Here is an 18,792-nt window from a genome sequence, read left to right on the forward strand (position 1 = left end):
CGATGATCTGGCATGTCTTGCAGAGTTTGCCGTGGCAGGGTTGTGTGGTGTCGTGGATGCTGTTCTCCTGAAAGCTGGGTAATTTGCTGCGAACGATGGTCTGTTTGAGGTTGGGTGGCTGTTTAAAGGCGAGTAGTGGAGGTGTGGGGCTGGCCATAGCGAGGTGTTCGTCGTCATTGATGACATGTTGAAGGCTGCGGAGAACATGGCGTAGTTTCTCCGCTCCGGGGAAGTACTGGACGACGAAGGGTACTCTGTTGGTTGCGTCCCGTGTTGGTCTTCTGAGGAGGTCTATGCGATTTTTCGCTGTGGCCCGTCGGAACTGTCGATCGATGAGTCGAGCGTCATATCCCGTTCTTACGAGGACGTCTTTCAGCGTCTGTAGGTGTCCATCACGTTCCTCCTCATCTGAGCAGACCCTGTGTATTCACAGGGCCTGTCCATAGGGGATGGCCTCTTTGACGTGGTTAGGGTGGAAGCTGGAAAAGTGGAGCATTGTGAGGTTGTCCGTGGGCTTGCGGTAGAGTGAGGTGCTGAGGTGCCCGTCTTTGATGGAGATTCGTGTGTCCAAGAAAGAAACTGATTCTGAGGAGTAGTCCATGGTGAGCTTGATGGTGGGATGGAACTTGTTAATGTTATCGTGTAGTCCCTTTAGTGATTCTTCGCCGTGGGTCCATAGAAAGAAAATGTCGTTGATGTATCTGGTGTATAGCGTTGGTTGGAGGTCCTGTGCAGTGAAGAAGTCCTGCTCGAACTTGTGCATGAAAATGTTGGCGTATTGGGGTGCGAATTTGGTCCCCATGGCTGTTCCGTGTGTTTGGGTAAAGAACTGGTTATCGAAGGTGAAGACATTGTGATCCAGGATGAAGCGGATGAGTTATAGGATGGCGTCTGGAGATTGGCTGTTGTTGGTGTTGAGTATTGATGCTGTTGCAGCGATGCCGTCATCGTGGGGGATACTGGTGTAGAGTGCCGAGACGTCCATCGTGGTGAGAAGTGTTCCTGGTTCAACTGGTCCGTGGGTACTGAGTTTTTGTAGGAAGTCTGTAGTGTCGCGACAAAAGCTGGGGGTTCCCTGTACGATGGGTTTCAGGATGCCCTCGATGTATCCAGAGAGGTTCTCTCACAGGGTTCCGTTGCTTGATACGATAGGACGTCCGGGTATGTTGGCTTTGTGTATCTTTGGGAGGCAGTAGAAGTCTCCCACGCGGGGAGAACGTGGGATGAGAGCGCGTAGGATGCTTTAAAGGTCTGGATCGAAGGTCTTGATCAGTTTGTTGAGCTGGTGGGTGTGTTCTTTGGTCGGATCTGCGGGTAACCGTCTGTAGTGTTCCTGGTTGTCCAGTTGTCGGTATGCTTCTTTGCAATAGTCCATTCTGTTCTGTACGACTATGGCTCCTCCTTTGTCCGCTGGTTTGATGACGATGTTTCGGTTGGTCTTGAGAGCTTTGATGGCGTTGCGTTGTGCTCGGGTGACATTCTGGACTGTCTTCTGAGTGCGGCTGATGAATCTGGCATTGACGCATTTCCTGACAGCTTGAGCATACATGACAAGCTGAGGGCAGTGACCCTCCGGAGGAGTCCAGTTTGACTCTTTCCTCTTCGGTTGCTGTATCGTGGATCCCTCTGTCTGCTGTTCCGGATCGTTGATTGTCTCATTGGGTTCGCTGCTGGAATTTTGGGGTTTGTGGAAGAATTCCTGGAGCCTCATTCTCCTGATGAATTCCTCTGTGTCCGCCGCAAGACTAATGGGGTCCATTTTGGTAGTGGGGCAGAAATTGAGCCCTCGGCTGAGAACTTCGATTTCGTCTAGTTGAAGGGTGTGGTCGGACAAGTTGACAATAGACTTCCCTGTGGTTGCAACCGTGGTACCAGGGGAAGCTTGGTCGATGCTGGTGGTGATGCCAAGTTTCTCAAGCTTCCTGCTCTTGGTTTTCATGTAGGCAGCGTAGTTCCGTTGCCTCGTCTGTTTGGCGGTATCTCGTAGCTGGTCTGCTGTGTCCTGAGTACAGGTTGAGAGTATGGACTCTATCTTAGTTTCGAGGTTGCGGCATCTGCTGTAGAGTTGGTGTATGAGATGGTTGCGGCGTGTGCGAAAGGTACGACGGCAGAGTCTCTCAGCGTAATCCGAGTTGTATGTGGACTTGAGTGGGTTCGTGATCTGTAGTCCTTTCGGGATCTTGTCTGCTTTCTTGCAGCTCTGTAAAAACTTGATGTCTGTGTCTATATGCGCGATCTTCTTGGATATCCTTTCCACTGTGAGCTTAAAGATAATTTAATTGAGCCTCCACATATATGTGTGTATGCACACTCAAACATCTTACTTAATGTTTGCTAATATGTAGCTTCAATATCTATGTCATTATATTAATTCTCCATTTTAAATATTATTAGGCCTTATAAAGAGTAGATTATAGATATAATTCTGTTTCCAATATTCAACACATCTTTTATATATTTAATATCTGATAATGTGAGATAAATTGAGGGTCTTTAAATGGTGCTGCTGAGTAATCTGAGCACAGGTGAGTTAGTCTGTTTTTTTGCATAGGTAAAAGAATGCCTGAAACTCACTTTTTCACAATGAAACATTTTGTTTAATCTATAGGAGAAGATACCTCTGAAATCTTAATTGCTTCACAGCTATGTAAGAATGCGACTGGACTTTAAACTGAGAATGTAATAAAACACTAAGGCCCTGAAATTCTGAAGGGTTCTCTCAATATCCTGCCATAACCCCAATGGGAGCCCAACAGTACCTCCAGGGAAACAAAGTAAACAGTTGAAAACAGTCATTTATGCCATTTCTCTGGGAGTTCTGCCAGTCTCCCACTGAGTTGCAGAAGGAGAACCCCTGCAAAATTTCAGGGCAGGTACCATATGTGGCAAATGTAGAGAAGTAAAAAGCATCGTACAATATTTCACCAATAAACACAAGCATACTGGTACAATTTTGATGTTTAAAACTTTTAAGTTGTGTATAACACTAGAAATTATGTTATTATGGAAACACTTAACAGATTTCTATCAACTTTCTCTCTCCCCTATATTAATGGAGGTTTTTACCATTTATTTTAAATGAGTTAATGCTTCTGGTAAAATTATAGAGAGAAATTTGATATGTCAGCATTAGAGATAAATGTGGTAACAATGCCGACAGTAATTTCCAGATTATAATAACCATACAAGAAAGGTACAGAAAATGGGATTAATCAAATTTTATGTAATAGTGGAATTCCGATACACAAATCATATATCTAATCTCAGACTTGACATTTCATTCAAATATATTAATAAATGAAGACGAGTTCAAAGTATTCCCTCTCCTTTTCATCCAAGAGGCTAGTTTCATCAAAAATAACAGTTTTGTCAGGTCTACCTAACCTGCAATTGAGTATCAATTTTATCAATCCAGTTTAAAAAATAATTCTTCCAGCTACCAGAACATAGGAACAAGAGTAGGCCATTTAGCCCTCGAGCCTGTTCCTCCATTCAATGAGATCATGGCTGATCTGTGACCCAACTCCATATACCCACCTTGTCCCCATATCCCTTAATACCTTTGGTTAACAAAAATCTATCTATCTCAGATTTAAAATTAACAACTGAACTAGCATCAACTGCCATTTGCAGAGGAGTTCCAAACTTCTACCACACTTTGCATGTAGAAGTGTTTCCTAACTTTACTCCTGAAACTCCTGGCTCCAATTTTTAGGCTATGTCCTAGACTGCACAACCAGAAGCCCAAGTCTGATAAACTGTTTATTTTCAAAGGCATGTTATTGAGCAAGTAATGTTTCAGACTTGGTATCCTAGGACAGAGGTGTCCAACTTTTTGGAGTAGTGGGCTGCACCAAATTAAGGTTCTATATAAATGCAAGTTCTTTCTTCTTCCAAACAGTACTACTGGGAGCACAAGTTGCAGATCAATCCAATGCACTCCTGCTGACAACATTTTTACCACTACCTGTGATTTTTTTTTAAAGTTTCAACACACCCACTGTCAGATCAACTGTTTCTGCAGATGGGAAGGATCAAAACGTGGAGCTCCGTGGCCAGATTTGCTACATTGGGCATGGGTTGGACACCTCTGTCCTAGAACATCCAAAGACCCAAAGACTTGTGATTTTAATTTTAATTAATCAATCTGACCAACTCCATCCAGAAGCCCTTAAGTGCATCCCTCGCATAAAGGTAATTGTTGCCAACATTACTCTGATACCATCGGCACAGACTAGAGGATCAATGTTCTCTAAGAACCAACATACTACTATAGATAGATGTCCAGTCATCCTAGATGATATTGCCATTATGGTCACCCAAGATGTAATTATATGATCGTTATACTGAGCATTTGTTTCTGTAAAATATTATTTCATAAGTCAGAATCAGCCAATTTTAAAATGTTGAACATGATAGGAAATTAGATTTAGGCGCTACTGCTGCAGCTATAGCATACTTCAGGTACTAATATCTAATCAGTTGAGCACCAGGAATCTAAAATTCATTTTGGATTGTTCTGCATTGACATAACTCAATGTTATGAGTGAGATGCTGGATCATAAGAGTGTACAACTTTGTTTTCAAGATCAAAGTCATAATTACTCTGTATAATCTTAATGTTTACTCTAAGCCTCTTGCCTCCCACAGAGTGATTAAATAATTAAAATCTCCCTCTTGGAAACATACTTATTCATTTGTGGCTACAATAAAAAAGACAGTATATTCTATCTGTTAACATCCCCAAAAAAGTTCTCAAGCAAATTATGAAAATGATGTTTAGCACTATTATACATGGTTCACATAATCTGAATTTTGAAGTATTTAATTTTACCTTGGGATAACTCAGACAAAAAACTATTTCTAGAGAAATGACTGGCAATTTTTGAATACTGTACAACCTGTCAAGTGATAACTCATGCATGTATATTTGATGTTTACTAGTTTGAATTATCATTCCATGGGACAGTGAGATTGTTTATTCCCATTGAGTAATGTACAGAATATTGATGGAACATGAGTGTAATATGTGCAAATTGAATATGCCTGACAAAGCAAGGATATGACAGTCATAACTTAAATATGTAATAGCACTTATACAAATTTTTTGTAAAATGTTTCTGGTACTGAGATTTAGGTTCACAGCTTGTTTCATTTTAGTTTAAATGCAGTCTTGTATGACTCTTTTGTTCATAAATGCTTATTTTTAATATTTTAACTTGACAATCATATGGCCTGTTAACTCTACATTTTATTACTTGATTTTTATTAACTGTACTTTCTGGCAATCCCTAAGGAGTCTGAAGAAGGCAGTTGGGCTCAGGTAATGCATGTTAAAATATATAATTCAGTTTGAAGATTAAAGTGCTTAAATGGTTCACTCCTCATTGCTTTTTAACTGATTCTATAACATGCAGTGGAATGCATCTAAGAAGCTGTGCAGTACTCTCTTTTTATAGATTATATATAGATGGACTATCAGCTCTAGTTTTAATGCACTTCACATAGAGTATTGGTTTGTTATCTGCATGTGACCAAGAGAAGTGGAACTTATAGGGGCTGAAGATCTGTGGGGTTATTCCATTGGCATAAGTGCTGGGAAAAGCTTGCCATAGCCTAAAAATTAGAGCCAGGACTTTCCGGAGTGAAGTTAGGAATCGCTTCTACATGCAAAAGGTGGTAGAAGTTTGGAACTTATGCAAATGGCAGTTGATGCTAGCTCAATTGTTAATTTTAAATCTGAGAATGATATATTTTTGTTAACCAAAGGTATAAAGGGAAATGGGGCTAAGGTGGGTATATGAAGTTAGGTCACAGATCAGCCATGATCTCATTGAATGGCAGAACAGGCTCGAGGGGTGAAATGGCTTACTTCTGTTCCTATGTTCTTATGCCAGGAACCTTTACTACTGACCCCAGAAAAGTATCTGAGTCAGGAGGAGGTTCCCTAAACATAAGATATAATGGATCATTTAGCTTTCCTATAAAGAACTGGACATGTTCTTTATGGGTCCAGGCCAGGATCCAGACTTGGTCTCCAGTAGGGCTCCACATCCTCCAGGCCAAGTACTGGTATGACTGATTGAGCCCAGTGTACCGGCAACTGGTGTAACCCAGGCAGGGGATAAGGAAATTGCTGGCCTGAGAGGTCCGTCCTCTCTGGCCAACCTCCTCTGACATAAGAGCCCATGTTTTGGGCAGATGGAGGTCCATGGAAACTTGGAGCAAAGGCCAAGACACAGCATATTCAGCACCTTGCCAAATCTCTAGCCCCTTCACTGCACTTCTAGTAAACTTACCTTCGGAGTACACCACTAGGGACACAGAATTGGTTCCCTTGGAGTATATAAAAATGTTAAAATGCACTTCTTTGTTATACCAAGTCATGTAATCATTTAGCAAATGTTGGATAAACATCAGTACAGGCATGGAAGATACCAATATGCATGAAGTTAGGTGGTACACCTGAATCTAGGCTGAGAAATTCCTCAAGCTGCTTCCGCTCTTCTGGTGGTTCTTGGCATTTGTATTTCCTTCTCTCCTGTTGTGTTGTTTCTCCTGTTTCCTCTCCCCAAACAACAGCAACAGTAAATGCACAACAAAGCTGAGCCTAGGTATAATTTTGTAAACTGTGCATGAGCGCTCCCAGAAGCAAAATTCTGTGTGCACCCAATTTAAAGCTGCTGTGAATTGAATATGGACACAAAAGAGAAATAAAAATCCCAGATGTTCTCCTTCCAATCCTCTTCCGAGTTGTTCTTCCCTTCCCTTGCCCAAGTGAACTCCATTTAATTTAGGGGTTTTTTAAAAATCTACTTCCCCACTTGTACTATCGCTTCTGCAAGTGCTGTGGTTAAATTTTGAAATGTTTCAATTTTTTTAAACTTAATGGATAGGAATTTCCATTAGAGTTACACTGGCTACCTAGTGTAACTCCAGCAGAATGCAATACCTCTGTCAGCTGCTTGTTGTTCACTGTCAGTACCAAGATGCCCAAATACCGGTTGGTGTATTGTAATAGCATGTAAATGACAGAAATACATCATTGGATTTGTTTCCCATCATTTGTGCATCAAACAATGTTGGACCTAGAAATGCTTGTGTGTTCCTGGCATCCAGGGTTGCTGTGACAGTGGGAGTAATTAAAAAATTAAAGGATGGCCTTGGCCTGTGTCAGTTGCCTTGGCTATGGCTTTTTTTAAATTTAAAACTTTTTCAGCGAGCCAGAGAATTTTCCAGCTATGTTACACTGCAACAGGCTATGCTCTGCTGGCCCAAAATATGCAAAATAGCCTGACTGCTGTAAATCAGTCGGAGTCAGGGACAGTGGAAATCCCGCTCCAACCTATGTGCACCAAATTTTGCCAAAGTGAAAAACCCCACCCACTAACTCCAAGTTTGACCAGGAGTAGAATATCCATTTTTTGCTTTCACTGCATTGTTGTGAAATGCTGCTCAAGTTCCTCGTTAATGACTTAACAATCAAAATATGTAGTTTATTCACTTTTCATTCATATTTGTTAATCCAATTTTGGAGGGCTGGGAATCAACATATCAACATTAAACATTGAGAAATATTCCTTTAGTGTATTCTACTGACTTACTGCCATTCCTTATTCATGTTTTTGCTAAAATTAACATACAGAAGAAAATATGGCCCTGTATTATCAGCATTTATTTTGTATTTTATAACTGTTACCTTGTTGGTTAAATAACTATGGCCTAAATGACTTTGGATCAACCTGTCCTTGCATTTTCCATCAGACTTTGGCCTATGGTGACATGAATCATGAGTGGATTGGTAATGAATGGCTTCCTAGTCTGGGATTACCTCAGTACCGCAGCTACTTTATGGAGTGCCTGGTAGATGCTAGAATGCTGGATCACCTGACAAAGAAGGATCTTCGTATTCATTTAAAAATGGTGGATAGCTTTCATCGGTATGCTTAATTTAAAAAAAACTCTTCTTACATAAAATATACGGTTTTCAGATGTGCAAGTTTTTGTATTCATTCTCGGGTACACTTGAAGAAGCTGAAAATTCACAGTTCTTCCAGCACTCTCCCACCATAAGTACAGAAGGGGTGCAGCAAAGGGACCAAACCTTATCCCGGGCCCCAGATACATTATGCCATGGCATTCCCCGGCGTAATCTTGTTTGGGGCAGAGCCTCTGCCTGCCCCAAACAGGGTCACCGGCATAAGAGGAGGCAAAACTGGGGGAGGAGGGAGGAGTCTCAGACTAGAAGTTTTGGTCATCCCCAGCCTGGCACTAGAGCAGCGGGCCGGCCCACAGTTTGACAGTTGTGGGGCCCACCCAAGGATCTAGGCTTGGATCGTAGCCTAGGCCCCCAAAGATTTTTAAAATACTGGCTGCATTTTTCAAACACCTTTTAAAGGAGACTAACCCCACACTAATGTGCTGTTTCTGGGGGACCTAAATCAGGTACTGCTCTCTGCATTTTGCAACCTCTATAATATGGAGGGTTCCCGAGATGCGCCATTAGTGGTGTGAACACCCGCCCGGTTTATTTAAGTTAAGTAATTGCCCCAGGCCCCTGAAATTTTGGCAGGGTCAGCATCAGAGGTCAACGGCAGGCAGATCCCAATATTTACCCCAGGATCAAAGGCCCTTGGATTTTTGGGGCCAAAATATCCAATAGCTTAATTATTATAAACGTTTGTCTGACAGCCCGCCTTCTGATGCATTATTAATTTGTTTTGAAAACAACTTTCAAACATTTGCAAAAACTGTTGTATTGTTCTTGTTCAGAACAAGTTTACAGTATGGTATTATGTGCTTGAAGCGGTTGAACTATGACAGAAAAGAACTGGAAAAGAGAAGAGAAATAAGCCAACATGAAATTAAAGGTGAGATTTATTACTGCGGCTTGAAAATAAGTGGTGTGTGAAACATCTGATACTTTCTTAAAAGGGGAACTGTGTATATATGTAATATATCAAATATTGTGTGGCATTCGTCATAGTGAGTCAGAGCATATGCTGAAGTATGATGTGTGAAATGTAATGGCTAAAGTGTGACCGGAAGTAAGTGTAATACTTTTGGGGAGTTATTGCTATACATAGGAATTTTAATATATTAAGATGAATATGTGTGTGTACATTTCGTATATTTATATATGGATAAATACAAGTGAATCTTTAAAAATACTTAAATTGCCTTTAAAAATAATTACATATACTTTAAAAACCTTTTAAAAACTTTTTAAAAAGCTTACACAATTTTTTTAAAAATTTAAAACTTGAAGTAATACTGTTAAAAACATATTTGTGTCTTTCAGGTATGGAGTCCCCATGACCTGCTACAAGTTGGCCTCAATGCCTCTTTCCCTGAGACATTAGTTGCCGCTGGTGACCAGTGGCCGTAGGGGCAGAAAATCAGGTCCTGCTGCAAACCCCACCTACTCACTGTCCTTTACATGTGGGAGGGGAATTGCAGTGACCATAGAAGTTCTCCCCCAGTTGGGGTGGAGGAACATTCAGACAGTGATTTTTTGATGAGTGGGTGAAGATTTGATGAAAGGTTTCTTCTCCCCATTTTACTTGGTTCACCGTCCTGGGATTTTCAACATTCTGGATATCAATATGAGGGAAATCCTGCCTAGAAAGTCATGGAATGGACACAGCAATATTAAGGAAGTGTATTTCAGCCATTTCTTAACCATTACTTATTTTTGTTTATTTTTTTCCTGCTGGCACTTAGATTCTGTTGAGCTTTTGTGCCAAGTGTTGTAATAACTTCCAAGCTGTTTACGACGGTTTTCCATCTTAATGTTGCTCCCCTGAATTCCCTTGCGCTTTTTGCCCCTTCCCGTAATTTGTCCGTTGAGAGCCATTGGCACTGCAACATCAAGTTTCATGATTTTATACTCACAAAACACTCCGGTGCATGGGAGTGAAGAAGCAAGTGATGCAGGGTGTGAGTTGGAGGCGGTTGGGGCACAAGAAAACAAGCCATTTGGTCTGTGCAGAAACTCAAGGGCGGGCTTCAGTCCTCTTTCATCTCCCTATTCAACTTCGTCCTCCTCATCTTCTTCCTCATCATCATCCTAATTGACAAGGAGGTTGTTGTGTCTGTGCTGTACTTTCTCCTCCTCCTGTTACTGTGGTGGATCTGCAGGAAAGGAGGGTAGAAACATAGAATGGTTGAGCATTAACGCCTTTGACAGGGGTGAAAGTTTATTTCAGTGAGGAGTTTCACAGTTATAACAGAGTGACAGCATGCAGGTTCAGTCACTAAATATCCTATTACTGTTAAATCCGCCCATCACACCACACATCCTACTACTATTCCACTTTTCCTCACAACTTTTCCCTTATGTCCTTAAACTGCACTGACACCTCCTGAGGTTCCCTTTCCTGTTGAAAAAATTCAAAGGTTTAACTGTTAGAGCTCACAGTGCAAGGTGAGTGCCTGCAACATGATAAAACTGTATAGCTCTATCATGCTGCTGCTTTGGTGTCATCCCAACAAATATGAAATCCCCAGCTCTCCTGAAGATTGTATTTGTTGGCTGGTCAATGCATGCCTACATGGTACCCTGGATAATGTTGTAAAAGACCACTGTTGCAGCTTGTGCTAAAAAAAATAAATAAATTAGTGACTGACAACCATTAGCAGAGTTGTTCATGCTGATGATCTGGGCTGCAGGTCATCCTTCAAAAGCTGGCAGAATTCAACTATGGTTTCTTTAATGAACCTTACTCTTCTCCGCACTTAGATCTTGATAACATCAGCAAGATCTATTTTACTCTTTGTGTGTGGGGGGGAACTAATATCTAATTGGACTCATCGTCCTTAGATGCTCACCTTTGCTCCTTTCTGTTTTCCTCCTCCTCCATTAATATTCAAAACCATAGAATCCCCATAGGGAAACCCATGTGCTAAATAAGAACCCCTCAATCTGAGTGGAGAGTGATAATTTCCTGGGGAGGAGGGGCTAACAGATTGAAATCATCCTCTGTATTTGACCAAAGCAAAAAAAATAAATAAATTGCTAACTTGAGATATACTCAATAGTCTCCAGATCCTAGCAACAGGCATGCTTTTATCTCAGTGATAGACTGAGTGCAATGGAAGTTCAAATCATGGGATTTTAAGCTAGAAACACCATCCTGTGGATTTGCATCTCATTAAAAAAAAATTGCACAAATGGATAGACAGGAAACTGCCCCCGAACCTAGATTGGAAAATACAGGACATAAAAAATGTGTGGAAGTCCAGTGTAAATAGATCCTGTCCCAGTTTGCAGCATAAAAAGTACCTTCATGCCAGTTTTACGATGTTAGTTCACCCGAAACAGTGTGTAAATGTGGGGCCCATTTTTTTCCTATGCTACTCAACTTTTTTTTTTGCCTTTCTGACAGCTTCTCCTAACTGTAATCCAATCCCTGCCTCCTCTGTCAGCCTCTTGCTCCACTGTAACCTCCCAGCATGCACTACTTATACTTTATCCAGCTTTTAAATACCAGCTACATATCAATATATAATTAAAAATCTTGTGTAGGTGGCAAACTTTCTGTCTATAAACCTTACTGCCTGCTGTCACAATTTTTGGTTACACTTTTCTGTCAACATTTACCGTTATAAACTGCAATGTCAACATTTCCCACATCCACTGTCACGTTGCAGGGTCTGGCCACCAGGTGGCTCTGTGTAGTCAGTTTCTGAAATTTCTTTCCCAATTCTAGGGTAGAAATCGATATGCATTGCAACGTTTTTCAGGCGTAAAACGGATGCATGGCATACCAATTTAGCAGTGAGTCTGTCTGCGTCCAATTATGCAGGTATTCATCCCACTGCTAAATTTGGGGGGGGGGGCAGTTTTTTTAGGTGTCCTGGGTGGATGTCTGAAACATGCGTTAGGTCCATTTAAAAATGTATATTAGGCGCATAACGCCTGATGAGGAACCTTTGGTGAAATTAGTCACCGATGAGAGGGGCAGGCATCGGGCCCAGGTAAGTTACATTTTTTTTAAGTTCCTGTGGAGTCAGGAGGAGCAGAAGCTCGATTTTCCCCCCTCCCATTACTTACCTGAGGCAGGTGGCCCAACATTGATCTCTTCACTGGGGCAAGCTCCCCGTGGAGGTGCGATTAGCACCGGCAGCTCGTGCTGAGTATGTTGATGAGGCCACAAGGACCAATTTCTATTAATCCTCAGGCCTCTCGGATTGAGCGCATGCTTGCCACACAGTACTGAATCTGGGCTTGTAAACGGGCCATGACCAAAATCTACCTCTCTGTCACCATCCTCTATATAAAATAAATTGTATTCATCAGCTGACCATGGATGGTGCCATGCAAAGTTTACAAGTTATGAATGAACCTTTCATACTTACCAGCCCCGAGTACGCCAGTCTTTCACTGCCTTTTCCTGGCATTTGGTCATTCTGTTACTTTAATTGAGGTTTTAATATGTAATATTTGTATCAATTTCTCTATAAAGTATTTTTGTTATATGTGGTGAATGCATTTTCAAAATGTTGCATGTTTGCGTAGCTTAAGCATAATGCCAGTTCCTTATGCTGAGAATATGACTTCACACCGCAATGAGAAAGATTCTTCAATTATTATTTAGGTTTGGCTGTCAAATCTGCTATACACCTTAACATTATGACTGTTTCAGAGAATATCTATGTAACTGTGATGTACTTATAGGAATCTCTGCCAGTAAGGCAACTTTTTGGAATGTTTGAAAATGCTAGATTTGTGACACAGTAGAAGACTGTTGCATTGCATGTTGAGATGTAACAAAGTTGGAGAAAAATTTAAAGCATTTGAAAATCAGGGTACAAATACTTTGTGGAGGAGACTGTATCCTTTTAAGTTAAGAATTAAGTGCAACTAAAATGTTAGAAATGAAAAGTGTATGCTCATAGTACAGTTTCACATTTTAGACACAATAGTATGGAGCAATGATCGTGTCATCAGGTGGATACAGTCCATCGGCCTTCGAGACTATGTAAACAACCTCATGGAAAGTGGCGTCCATGGAGCACTCCTAGCCTTGGATGAAAACTTTGATTATAGCAGTTTGGCATTAATACTTCAAATTCCCACACAAAACACACAGGTAAACCTAAACCAATTTCAATTTCAGACATTTTTTATCATTTTAACTCTTTGAATGTAGATTTTAAAATAACATGGTTTCTACCTTACTGGAAACTATTTCTGCATTAGAGTGGTTCATTGGGTTTGCATTCTGTCCTTTAACTTCTGGTACCTAGGTTCTTCAATTATTATTTAGGTTTGCCTGGCAAATCCACTATACACCTTAACATTATGACTGTTTTGGAGAATATCTATGTAACTATGATAGGAACATATCATGGCTGATCTGTGATCTAGCTCCATATTCCTGCCTTTAGCCCATATCCCTTATCCCTTAATACCTTTGGTTGCCAAAAAGCTATCTATCTCAGATTTAAATTTAGCAATTGAGCCAGTATCAATTGCCATTTGCAGAAGAGAGTTCCAAACTTCTACCATCCTTTGTGTGTAGAAATGTTTTCTAATCTCACTTCTGAAAGGTCTGGCTCTAATTTTTAGACTGTGCCCCCTACTCCTAGAATCCCCAACCAGCAGAAATAGTTTATCTCTATCCACCCTATCCGTTCCCCTTAATATATTATAAACTTCGATCAGATCACCCCTTAACCTTCTAAACTCTAGAGAATACAACCCCAATTTGTGTAATCTCTCCTCGTAACTTCACCTTTGAAGTCCGGGTATCATTCTAGTAAACTCCACTGCACTCCCTCCAAGGCCAATATGTCCTTCCGAAGGTGCGGTGCCCAGAACTGCTCACAGTACTCCAGGTGCGGTCTAACCAGGGTTTTGTATAGCTGCAGCATAACTTCTGCCCCCTTGTACTCCAGTCCTCTAGATATAAAGGCCAGCATTCCATTAGCCTTATTGATTATTTTCTGCACCTGTTCATGACACTTCAATGATCTATGTACCTGAACCCCTCTATTATTAATAGGAATCTCTGCCAGTAAGGCAACTTTTTGGAATGTTTGAAAATGCTAGATTTGTGACACAGTAAAAGTTGAGATGTAACAAAGTTGGAGAAAAATTTAAAGCATTTGAAAATCAGGGTACAAATACTTTTGTGGTACATACAATGGAGGATTACTACTTTTGTAGTACATACAATGTTAGAATCAGGTAGAGTCTAGATATAATTCTGCTCTCTCTGCCATGTGTAAAACAATTTAGATATTTCAACCCTGTTCCTGGTAGACAAAGTCCTTCAGCCAAAATTGCCCATAATCAAGCACAAATAGGCATTAAATTGGCATGGGTTCTCAGATAAGAAATAAGGTGTTCAGTGTGGGCAGTGCATATATTCACTCTGGTCAGTTTTGGTTGCTGTACTGAGATTGAGATTAAGATACTCTGCATCTGGCCTTTGCTATCCCTGATCTGACAATGGATGCCACTAATGTTCCATTCCTCCAATGCTTACTTCACTCATATTAATTAATGTAAAACTACCAAAAATGTAAATTCAAGTACTATCATTTTTTTTTAACTATTCAACAGTTGTATCACTATGTCACGTTTTTGTTGCTTGGGCCTTGTTAAGGCCAGTCATAAGAAACTTGTGCAAAATTACACACGACAAACAAGAAAGAAAATTAAGTTTTGAACTTCAGATTAGACCCAGTGTATTAATCAGCTGAAAGGAGTTTTCTGGTGTATCGTATGGGCTCAGTGGTCATGGCAGGGTATATCTCTTAGTGCAGTAGGAGAAGAGGATGACCGAGGAATGTAAAAGAGCTGAAGAGCGAAATTTCCTTCCCCATCTCTTTCAAAGAGCTGTGTCATGTTTGATAATATAGACACTGAAGTGTCATGCATTCTTCCTGGGAAGCATACATTGATATGTATAATTTTCTGACACTGGTTACATACCATTTGTACAGCAATGGAGTGAAATCACTTTCTATTTAAGTATTAAAAATTGTTGGTAGGCACGTGAGTGGCTATGTGTGTACAATCAATGGTGCTCTGCGCCTTGCAGAAGTGATCAATACGATGAAACTGTATGGGGGTAATTTTGACTTTGGCCGATAGTGTAAAACGGGCAATATCGATTCAGTCAAGGAAAATGAAATTCGGGAGAGTGGCTGAAACGCTATCGCCCAAAGACAAAATTTCTCCCTATCTGCCTCTACTGCTAGTGGTGCCTGCTGAAGTGTTTTTGAATACATGGCAAAACAAAGCTTCAGTTACTTCCTTAATACGGCTGTGGATGGCAACTGACTCCAGTGATACCTCTGATGGGTGCTCGGAAAGACCCTATAGCATAAAAGTTGAGGACCGTGATGCTTTTTTGTGCCACTGACAGTGGTTGAATGTCCAAGTTATTATAAACCAACACTAACAATTTCTGTCAGAGCTCTGATGAAATTTTCAAACTTTCCTTCCTGAAACTGACATATGAATGATGGTAAGAAATGAACTCCATGTTTGTATTTATCCCACCCTGAGAAAAACTGCAAGACTTTCTCTTGAAACCCCTTAAAAAACACTTAGTAGTCTTTAACAAGCTTTTTTTTTGTGGACTAAATTTTGCAAACATATGTATGCAATGGAGGAAGTGATAAAAACAGAAGGAAACTCTATTACTGCTTTCTTGCTTACATCTGGCTTAATTTCCTAAACTTTAACCCTTACTGATACATGTTCTAAAGTTAAGCACTTGCGTTAATATTAAAATGGTTATTTCGTTCAGTTTGTACAGTATGTATTGCATTTTAAGCCATTAACTAAATACTGTCCTCTTCTTCAGGCTAGACAGGTCCTTGAAAGAGAGTATAACAACCTTCTTGCACTAGGAACGGAGAGGACTCTTGATGATGTAAGTAATTTCCCTATACTATGTTATATGATTTCAAGCAGTGATTGTTATTAAATAATCTATTTTATAAAATAAGTAGCAGGTGTCTGGATTTAAATTATGTTTTTAACAATTTTTTCTACTATATAGCTTTTAGATTTATTGGTGAAGGTTTTGTTAAAACAGGTTGATTTTTTAAAAATAGGTGGTAACTTAATAAACATTTTATACTTATATTTTTATACCTAGTAGTCGGAAAAAGATATTATATGCCCCCTTTACGTTGCCCTGGGATTTCCGGGCTTACCCCTGAGGGTGGGGTGGAGTCCCTGTACCTACATCAGGTGCAGGCAAAGTGTTGCCATGGTAATGAGGTGGTTTCCAACAATACCACCTCATTTTTTTCCCCCAGCTCTGGAAGGTCACCCATTTTGAGGGATGCCGAGAAGAAATAGGCCCTCTACCCAGCCCCTCCCCAATCTGAGTATCAAAGCGGGGAATGAAAGAAAAAGCAGATGATGTAGATAAGTCCCTTTTTTCTTTCAAAAGCAAAACACTGCAGATGGTGACATCTGAAACAAAAACAGAACGTGCTGGAGAAGCTCAGCAAGTGAGGCAGCAGCTGTGGAGAAAGAAACAGAGTTAACTTTCAGGTCAAAGACCTTTCGTCAGAACTGGAAGATGTTAAAAGAGTTAAAGTTTTTGAGCAAGTACAAAGTCAGGGAAAGGGAGGAGGGAGGGGAGGGGAAGAAAGATTAAAAGGGAAGGTCTGTGATAGGGTAGAGGGCATGAGTGATTAAATGACAAAAGGAATGATGGTGCAAGGCAAGGAAGGTGGTAATGAGACAGGTTAAGAAACAAAAGATTGATTAGCAGTAGCTGTAAATGGCAGCAGCAAAACCATTACCAGCACTAGCTGACCGAAAAAATGGGAGCAGTGGTTATGATCTGAAGTTATTGAAATCAGTGTTGAGTCCGGAAGGTTATAAAGTGCCTAAACAAAAGATGAGTTGCTGTTCCTCGAGCTTCATTGGAACAGTGTAAGAGGCCAAGGACAGAGAGGTCAGAGTAGGAGTGGGAAGGGGAATTAAAATAGCAAGCGACCAGCAGGTCAAGGTCACGCTTGCAGACAGAATGGAGGTGTTCAGCAAAGCGATCACCCAGTCTGCGTTTGGTCTCCCCAGTGTAGAGGAGACCACATTGTGTGCAGCGGATACAGTATACTAAATTGAAAGAAGTACAAGTAAACCGCTGTTTCACCTGGAAGGAGTGTTTGGGGCCCTGGATGGTGAGAAGGGAGGAGGTGAAGGGGCAGGTGTTGCATCTCCTGCACTTACACAGGAAGGTGCCGTGGGGAGGAGAGCGAGTGTTGAGGGTGATGGAAAAGTGGACCAGGGTGTCACAGAGGGAGCAGTCCCTTCGGAATGCTGAAAGGGGAGGGGAAGATGTGTTTGGTGGTGGGATCGCGCTGGAGGTGGCGGAAATGGAAGAGGATGATATGTTGAATGTGGAGGCTGGTAGGGTGGAAGGTGAGGACAAGGAGGACCCTATCATGGTCCTGGGAGAGAAGGGAAGGGGTAAGGGCAGAAGTGCGGGAAATAGGACCGATGCAGTCGAGGGCCCTGTCAACTACAGTGGAGGGGAATCCTCGGTTGAGGAAACAGGAAGATATGTCGGAAGCACTGGTGCGGAAGCTGGTATCATCAGAACAGATACAACTGAGACAGAGAAACTGGGAGAAGGGAATAGAGTCCTTACAGGAAGCAGGGTGGGAGAAAGTGTAATCAAGGTAGCTGTGGGAGTCGGTGGGTTTATAATAGATATTGGTTGACAGCCTATCCCCAGAAATAGAGATAGAAAAGTTGAGGAAGGGAAGGGAGATGGACCATGTGAGGGTGAGGGAAGGGTGGAAATTGGAAGCAAAGTTGATGAAATTTTCCAGTTCGGGGCGAGAGCTGGAAGCGGCACCGATACAGTTGTCAATGTACCGGAAAAAGAGGTGAGGGAGGAGACCTGAGTAGGACTGAATCAAGGAATCTTCCACGTATCCCACAAAAAGGCAAGCATAGCTGGGACCCATACAGGTTCCCATAGCGACACCTTTTATTTGGAGGAAGTGAGTGGATTCAAAGGAGAAGGTTGGACAAGTTAGGCCTGTATACATTGGAGTTTAGAAGAATGAGAGGTGATCTTATTGAAACATATAATATCCTGAGGAGAGTTGAAGGGGTAGATGCTGAGAGGATGTTTCCACATCTGGGAGAGACTAGAACTAGGGGACACAGTTTAAAAATAAGGGGTCTCCCATTTAAGACGGAGATAAGGAGAATTTTTTTCTCTCAGAGGGTCATGAGTCTCTGGAACTCCCTTTCCCAGAAGGGTCGTTGAATATTTTTAAGGCTGAGTTAGATAGATTCCTGATTAACAAGGGAGTCAAAGGTTATAGCAGGTAGACGGGAAAGTAGGGTTGAGGTCACAATCAGATCAGCCATGATCTTATCAAATGGCAGAGCAGGCTCGAGGGGCCGAAATGGCCTACTCCTGCTCTTAATTCATATGTTCATATGTAAGTTGTTTAACGTAACAACGAGTTCAGCCAGGCAGAGGAGGGTGGTGGTGGATGGGGACTGGTTGGGCCGCCGTTCAAGGAAGAAGCGGAGGGCCTGCAGGCCGTACTGGTGGAGGATGGAGGTGTAGAGGGACTGGACATCCCTGGTAAAAAGGAGACGGTTAAGGAAGGGGAACTGGAAACTGTTAAAGTGGCGGAGGGCATCAGAAGTGTCGCGGATGTAGGTTGGAAGAGACTGGACAAGGGGAGAAAAGATAGAGTCAAGATAGGAGGAAATAGGTTCCGTGGGGCAAGAACAGGCTGAAACAGTGGGTCTCCCGGGGCAGTCCTGTTTGTGGATCTTGGGAAAGA

At 41.5% G+C, this 18,792-nt stretch overlaps 1 protein-coding gene across 1 annotated transcript in view; it reads left to right on the top strand.

Moving 5' to 3' along the window:
• ppfia2 (PTPRF interacting protein alpha 2) overlaps positions 1-18,792 on the top strand; it is a 413,910-nt gene that overhangs the window by 378,564 nt on the left and 16,554 nt on the right. Inside the window, exons 24-28 of the mRNA XM_067999463.1 lie at positions 5,292-5,323; positions 7,744-7,940; positions 8,773-8,870; positions 12,919-13,094; positions 15,825-15,893. Coding sequence (XP_067855564.1) covers positions 5,292-5,323; positions 7,744-7,940; positions 8,773-8,870; positions 12,919-13,094; positions 15,825-15,893 — 572 coding nt within the window. The remainder of the gene's footprint in view (positions 1-5,291; positions 5,324-7,743; positions 7,941-8,772; positions 8,871-12,918; positions 13,095-15,824; positions 15,894-18,792) is intronic.

This window comes from Heptranchias perlo, chromosome 18 (assembly GCF_035084215.1).
Source record: "Heptranchias perlo isolate sHepPer1 chromosome 18, sHepPer1.hap1, whole genome shotgun sequence".
Taxonomy (NCBI): Eukaryota; Metazoa; Chordata; class Chondrichthyes; order Hexanchiformes; family Hexanchidae; genus Heptranchias; species Heptranchias perlo.